The sequence below is a fragment of the Pteropus vampyrus genome, unplaced genomic scaffold, assembly GCF_000151845.1.
Source record: "Pteropus vampyrus isolate Shadow unplaced genomic scaffold, Pvam_2.0 Scaffold571, whole genome shotgun sequence".
Taxonomy (NCBI): Eukaryota; Metazoa; Chordata; class Mammalia; order Chiroptera; family Pteropodidae; genus Pteropus; species Pteropus vampyrus.
Genome location: NW_011889352.1, coordinates 383,424 through 391,367, shown reverse-complemented (window position 1 = coordinate 391,367; position 7,944 = coordinate 383,424). Strand labels below are relative to the sequence as shown.

At 40.8% G+C, this 7,944-nt stretch overlaps 1 protein-coding gene across 8 annotated transcripts in view; it reads left to right on the top strand.

Annotated features, from left to right (window-relative positions):
* Positions 1–5,226: 5,226 nt before the first annotated feature.
* EHBP1 (EH domain binding protein 1) overlaps positions 5,227–7,944 on the top strand; it is a 322,192-nt gene continuing 319,474 nt past the window's right edge. For 2 of the 8 annotated variants that reach the window (XM_011384344.2, XM_023525558.1), the window contains exons 1-2: positions 5,227–5,308; positions 6,471–6,876. In XM_011384344.2, the coding sequence (XP_011382646.1) occupies positions 6,773–6,876 (104 nt within the window). In that variant the 5' untranslated portion in view covers positions 5,227–5,308; positions 6,471–6,772. Of the gene's footprint in view, positions 5,629–6,470; positions 6,877–7,944 lie in introns of those variants that run through there. The other 6 variants (XM_011384346.2, XM_023525559.1, XM_023525560.1 and 3 more) reach the window with 5 other exon arrangements.

Below are 7,944 nucleotides of genomic sequence, written 5' to 3'. Positions count from 1 at the left end.
ACAGAGTTCAGTCTACTCTTTATAATTCATCAAAAGCTCTTAATATTTCATGGGAAATGACCAATAAACTTTAGTCAAGAATATCTATTGATTTTATAGGAGATAAATTTATTGAATTTAGCAAAGACTTTTCAGAAAGACCTCCTAATTCCAACTCAAACTTTTGTTACAAAAATCACAGTAATGGCCCACTTACTTGCAATGTGTAAATAACTCTGGTAACTGCATTTACCTTGGCATACACAGCATTTGTGGACTGTGACTTTACCATTGTGAAGTTAGAGTAATTTGAAGAGTCAGATTGAGAGGATGGTACAGAACAGCAAGAGTACTCTAGAGTCAGAGCTGATATTTAGCTGATCCACAATTAGAATAGCAGGCCGATGGTTTATAGCTGTCATTCAATCTGCTTCCTTCCTCAATAGCAGCCAGCCCCACAGATTGCTGCCGGGCCATCTTGGTCTATCAGTAAGGCCACTTTAGGTCTAGTGGCTTCCTCTACACCCTTTTAGGTGTCTGGGAATCATCGTGTTGGGCTTTCAGAAACTTCCAGGTAAAGATTCACTGTCCATTATGGTAGCTACCAGGCATGGGCAACTATTTAAATTTAAATTAATTAAAATCAAATAATATTAAAACTTCAGTGCCTCATTTACACTAGCCACATTTTAAGTGCTCAGTAGTCCCAAGTGGCTAGAGGCTACAACCAGGTATACTATGTAGCTTTCATCATAGAGAGTTCTATTGAACTGTGCTGCTCTAAAGTCTTGGCTGGACTAGATACAGGGCCCAGCTTTTTCTTAAAGCTCTTGACACCTCCCCAGAGCTCTGACAAAGCCTTGGAAAAAAGAAAATTATCTCTCTCTCTCAGTTCTCAGATGAGATAGATACTGCCATCTCAGTTGCCCCTTTCCAAGGCTTGTGTCAGAATAGAGTGAGAATAGTGCAGTAAGTCCTGTCATAGGGATCCACCAGCATCTAGCCTTTCGTTAATTTTCTTCCAACCTTTTCTTCTTTCTAGTCTAGGAAATTCATTTTTCATCTCTGTGAAAGGAAATTTTATTATTGTTTATGCCAGTACTGTCCAATAGGAACATGTGAGCCACATATATAATTTAAAGTTTTCCAGTAGCCACATTACAAAAAGTAAAGGAACAAGTGAAATTAATTTTATGTCTTTCATTTAACCCAATGTATACAAAATATTATTTTAACAGCTAGTCAATATAAAAATTATTAATAAGATATAGGCCCTTCTTTTTACATAAGTCTTTGAAATTAATGTATATTTTATACTTACAGCACATCTCAATTTGAACCAGCCACATTTCAAGTGTTCAATAGTCACATGTGGCTAGAGGTTATTCTATTGAACAGTGTAGGACTCTAACTGGATTCATTACTCCCTAAAGGGCTAGGATTTTGAAACTCAAAAACCAAGGAAAAATTCTGTTTCTCTGCATGCTGTTATACTCCTTTCCTGAAACAATCAACAAAAACCAGCCTCAGTGAGGGTGGGTATGATGCTGCGGGTGTCTTGGGAAGGGGTATGAGAGGAGAGAGCCCATAGTATAAAAAAAATACCTGGAAAAACAACTACTACAAAAACCATTGGTTAACATTTCAAAGTATTAGCCTGCCACAGCAAATTTTTTAAGTACACAAAAATTGCTGTAGGATAAAAATTTTTGCTATGGGTTTAAAAGAAATAATTTTATTAGCAGTTAAAATTGCAGTAATATTGTTGTATATAGTATAACTGCTAGTATAACTGGAAAACAATATAAAAAAACTGCAGTGTTATTATTGGGAGTAAATCTTATTACCATGACCAAGGCACAGATAAATTCTATTAGTAGTTAAATCCTGTAATAACAACCTCTGACAATTTTTACTGCAAAAACTGTAAAACCTAAAGATAAGAATTTTATCACCAGTAATGATAATAATTCAAGCCGATGGTTGCATTTCATAGAGTAGAATCTTCATTTTGGAGGTTTCTGAAACAGTGACTAGAAAAGCTGCTTCAGTGAAAATAATTTCTATCATTTAGAAACTGTCATGGCAGAGATTTAAAGTTTTTGGGTGTCATTTCCATTTATTTCTTTGTATTCTATCTTCACTCTAAGCTTGATGATATTTGAAGGCAAAATTGAAATTATTTTAAATGTTGAAGCTTCTGTTAAGTAAAACTTCTATAAAATTTTGTGATCAATACCAAAGTCAAATGGACAGGACAATTAAAGTAACTTGTACCCACAGGTTTATTATATGCAGATTAGGCCTAGGACAGAAAAATGATGAATCAAGACCTGAGTAAACAGGGGATTAGAAAGGGGCAGAACCACAGTGGGCCATTCTATCTCAGAAGAGGCAAGGTCAATAGAATGTACATACTAGTAGGCAAGGGGGATAGGGGCCTTAAAAAGAAGGTAACTTGTAGCATTCCAACAGCTCTCAGCTAATATATGGCATGAAAGGTGGTCGTGAGAATTGAGGGTAAGTGAATTCTTAGTGATTATTATAAAATTCTGAGTCCACAGTGATTATTGGTGTTCCACTCTTGATAATCACCGAGTTAATGAGAAAGGAACAATGTAAATACACTCTTTTGAGATCCTTTAGTCCTTGAAGTAGTGATGTTTTGTAATAACTAAGTATTGTTTGAAGGTCTGTTTGTTTCTTGTTTATTTTGCTATCAAGTACAATAGTATACTTTATCAATTACCATTTATTGACTGTTTACTATGTGCCAGGTACTTTACATATACGTCTTCCATCTTCTTAATATCCCAGAAAGGTAGGCATGATTATTTGTTTGACAGAACAGGACTCAGAGAGAGATTAAGCAATGCCTGCTGAACATCTGTTTCTGAAAACAGAACAGGGAACGTATCATTTATGTACTATTATTAGTATTTAATATGATAATTACTCGAGTTGATATTCAGTAATTATCAGCTACCTGGGCAAAAAAATCTTAAAATATTCTATATTAAAGGTTCTTCAATAAATTTAGTTAGCAGAAAGGTTGTTTAAATAGAAAAAAGAGTTACCAGGGAAGAAGTAGCTGCTCTATGGGACCTTCAGGAGTCAGTTTGTAAAATTGAGCTCAGCAGCAAAACAATGTCAAGTTCTGCTTTTAAGTCCTTGGTCTCTTCCTAGCTACCTTTGCAGCTAGAATGAAAAAGAAGAGTTTACATCCAAGAAAAATACTTCCCTTAAAAAGAACTGTCTTTTGAGAAACTCTTTGTTGGCCTCAAAATTTTCTACAACTTGAGAAAGATTCCCTGGGAGTCAAGCACACTTTTTTTCTTTTCTTTTCTCCCTCTCCTCTCCTCTCCTCTCTTCCCCTCCCCTCCCCTCCTCCCTCCCTTCCCCTTTCTTTTTTCTTTTATTTTCTATAAAAGATATTTAAAACTGATTGCTTTTAAGATAATTTCTTTACAAAGAGTCTTTTTTTTTTTTTGAGGACAGAGTATTAAAAAAAAACCACGATGACCGCATTAGAAAGTTTGAGAACTTCTGAAGAACAATAATAAATACGATGCAAAATCTTCCTGATCATCATGTGGGTTGTTCCTGAAGGGCAACTTAGATTAAAATAGTTTGACCATTTCCATAAATTAGCCATTAAAAAAAAAAAAAGCCATACACTTAAAGTCTGTTAATAATGCAGAATATATCATTGTATGAGAGCATAATGACTGTAGGTTGTAGTGACTTAGTAAACCACTCAGGAAGGATACCCAAGAACTCTAAGATGTACACAAAATAACATCGATATAATTATTATGGTTATCTTAATATTTTAAAATTAAGATTATAGCAAAAGAAGTAATATATATTTCCTTTTCTGTAAAATGCACATTAGTTCACTTTACTGAAATGGAAATAGATTTAGATATTGGATTCAGGCCTTCTATCTTTCGCCCCATCTCTCTTGGTTCTTCAATATCTTTCTCTTTCCTGCTATGTCTACAGATGTGTTCAGTTTTCACCAATCATTACTCCTGTCCTGTCTCTCAAAAAATCTTCTCTATACTCTAACACCTTTGAAGCTATTTTGTCCCTGCACCCTGCTCTCCATCCTTATTAAGATTAAGAATGACCCTTAATTGTTTCCAGGACCCATCACGCTTTTCTTTTTGTATGTTAGCTTACCTCTTTTTTCAAACTATTTGCCCCTTGCTGGTAGGGGGTGCTCCTACTTCTCTGACCATTCCTCCTCGGTCTCTTTCCTACTTTGCTTATTCCTTAAATGTTGGGATTGCCCTTAAATTTCATTCTTTGCACTTCTTCTTTACACCAGAGGTCTGTGAAACACCTAAAATTGAAGCCAAATTCATGATAAGACATTTTTTTTCCTCCTTGGGAAAGTGCCTATAGCTTTCATCATATTCTCAGAAGGGTCCTTGGCTCTTTTAACAAGGTTAAGTACCTCTGCTCTCACACTCTTAAGTTATTTCATCCTCTTTTGCCTATTAATCACCCTTATACGCCAGCCACTCCCCAATCTGTGTACGGTTCCTACCAGGGCAAAAAGACCGACAAATGAATAGGAGAAACCCAAGATTCAAATAAATGTTGAATTAGAACGAGAAGAAATTGCACTGTAAACATTTTACGTCTAGCTTTTGTCATTGAATCCTGTTGAGGACCAGTTGACAATGTTAGGCGGAGATAGGCAGGGTCACTACTTCAGTTTGTTAAGGGAAAAACCCCAGGAGAAATCGGGTGAAAACAGGGCATAAACACCCTAGTTGCTTAGTGGCAGAGGAAAGGGCGCACCCAGCTCCTAGGGAGGGGATAGGAGAAAACGGGAGAGAAAAACCACAGCAGCCACACTGCCCACAGCTGCAGCGAAGCCAGACCCAGGCTTTGCTACCACGAACTCAAGCCAGAAACCCCGCCCGGCACCCGGCGCGCGTTGACAGACATCCACCTTCAGCAACCATTTTCCAATTCACCGTAAACATCCTTACTCCTCCAGTGTATCGCTTCCCTCTCCAAGCCAATCAGATGAGTGGGCGGGGTCGTCCTTGGTTCCAATTTGACTTTTTTTTTTTTTTAAACGAGAAGGGTACACTGTGGTGCGCCGCGTTCCGGCGGGGGGAAAAACACCTCCAGAGCTAGGGAGTGGAGCCTCTGTGATGGGCACCCGGGTTGGCCAATGAGGCGCCCCCGTCGCTCAAAGGCTCGCCAGCCGGGGTAGGCGGGGCATGTGCGGGGCCCGACCAATGGTGGCTGGGCAGACGGAGGTTGAGCTGCCGTGGGTAGGGTTAGTGTGAGAGGTGCGGCGGGGGAGGTAATGATGATGGTGGCGGAGGAGGAAGGCGGGGTAGGGGGTGCTGGGCGCTGAGCGGAGGCTCTGGCCGGGTTTTGTAGGGTGGGGGACAGTCGCGGGGCGACTCTGTCCGGGAGGGGGCGGGCGTGAGGCGCGCCGTCCGCCTGAGGGGCTGCAGACCCCGGCTCCCGGGAGCGCCGCGGCTGGCTCGGCTGTTCCATGTGGCTCCGGCGGGGATGGAGGACTCGGTGGCGGCGGCGGCGGCTGCTGCTGCGGCGGCGACGGAGGAGCGGCGCTGAGGAGGGAACCGGGCGAGACTCTGCCCGACAGCGGGATTAGAGGTGTGAGGAGGAGGCGGGAGTGGATGTGCGGTGGGGCCGGGGCTCGGGGACCAGGCTAGGGTCTTCTTCTGGCATAGCCTGGTGACAGGGATCACAAGCGAGTACCTCCTGCCTATGCTGGGGGCCAGGGGGTCTGGGCTCCGTGCATGAAGAGAGGAGGCTCCGGGGGACGACTGTTCCCTGAAGATGGGGGAGGGAGGCACCGCACCCCGCACCCCGCACGGTGCACTTGCCGGGCTGGTCATTGCTTCACGCCCAGGCAGGAGTTTCCATTTCTCTCCGGTTGGCAGCGAAGGTGAAGGAGAACCCAAATGGACTGAAGCCGGGACATTGCCCTCCCTCTGCCTTGAGATTTCCCTCCACTCCTCTTTCCCCATCCATTTCCCCCTCCGACACAACAACAGCATTCCTCCCCGCTCCCTAATTTGTTCTAAGCACATATTCTAGGACTCGAGGCTATTAATTATCGACTGAAAAACAAAGTTTATTTTAAAATACTCCACTCCCCGCTCTGACTTGCCATGGACATTAAACAGCATCCCTAGACTTTCCCGCTCTGCTCGCCCTTCTCTGATGCTAGGAGGGGGAGGTAGGGCCCGGACTTGCGTCTCTGGATTGTTGTTGATGCTGATTACCAGGTGTGTTGCCCCACGTCTTCGGTGTGAATTGTCATTTTTTCCTTGGTGTCTTGCATCCTTGATGTTATTGGCTTCTGAGATTGGTGTTTTGTTTCATTGTTTGAAAAACATGCGGAGAACTGGGATTGTTGCAGTGTTATCTAACATGGGTGGTTAGTCATTTGTCATGCTTCTTTCATATTTTTTCTTTGTTTTGCTTTCCAGCCCTCCAGAATACACATCATATAGCCCCTGAGGTGGAATGGTGATGTCTCCATAAGGGAACCTCCTCTCACTCATCCTGTCATGTATATCACACTGTTCTTGACTGGGCCATTCATCTAAGATGGGATTTACCCTGTGAAACAGGGAGAAGACTTATGGACCCCAAACATCATTTCAAGTTGTAATTGAGTTCTTAAAAGTACAGACATACATGCAAAGCTTTTTTGCTTTGGACCCTCTGCTTTGTTAAAGCTGCTGTGCTGCTATAACCCAAAACTGCTCCAGTGTATTGACTGATCATCATGGCTTCAGTTTGGAAGAGACTGCAGCGTGTAGGAAAACATGCATCCAAGTTCCAATTTGTGGCCTCCTACCAGGAGCTAATGGTTGAGTGTACCAAGAAATGGTAAGATGTACCTGGGGGTAGAGTTTGCTCTGCTGTAGTCTAAATTCACTGTGGCCTAAACTCTGCTTCTTCTGACAGCAGATTTACCTTTCTGTAATGCACAAGTGTGTAGAAACTGGGTTGGGTGCAGAGTACACTAAGAAGTAATGTGGTGTGCACTGCTGCTGCTGGTACCATCCCTGTGGGTTTTAATTACTGTACTTCAGTATGGCTCAGGGGACTATAACTGAGAGCACACTAAGTACAGTAAATTTGGTCCTGAGGTCTTTCATCATTACTATTACAATAACTTTGATTTTTACAATTTTAAGGAAACGAAGAATGATTATTAAAATATTATAAACATGCATTTGTTTTAATGTAACATGTATATGTTTTAAAAGCATTTTAATCTAAAAAGCTGTACTATTGGGTGGTGATAATCTATTTTGTTCTTGATTTTTCATTTTTATTTGCTTAAGATAAAGAATTTTTCATTATTTGAATAATGGAATGCCAATCCACACAACCTTAGAAATTCTGTTGTTATATGCTTAGTCAGGCAACTGTGTTTTATTTTAATTGCCAAATGTGATACATTTCTCGGCCAGACTTAGCAATTAGTAGTGCTTGTCTATGATTCGCTTCTTACCACTTGAGCAAAGTAAATTTAGGGCTTTTCTTTTCACTGCTCTGTATGATAGGCAAAAATTCTTATTTAGTGAGAGAAAAAAGTTAATCTTAAGCAAATGGTCTTTTGAGTTTTGATTTATTGCAGTGATTAAGCAGTATTACTGCAAAAATAAGTCCATTTCATAGTCTACAGACTATAGTCTCATACCTGTGTTAACCTCTTTCTGACATCCTTTTTATTAGATGAAAAAGATAGCTTACTCTTTTCTAGAACTCTTAAAGCATATTTGGATATTTATTTAGAAACTAATTCCTGAGTGATTTTTCTGGAACTTTTTAGGAATATTTTATATGCAACTCAAGAAATGCAGGTACTGGTAACCTACTTTATACTAGACATTGTGGCTTTAGAGTTGAATATGACATAATCCCCACCCTCAAGGAGCTCACAGTTCA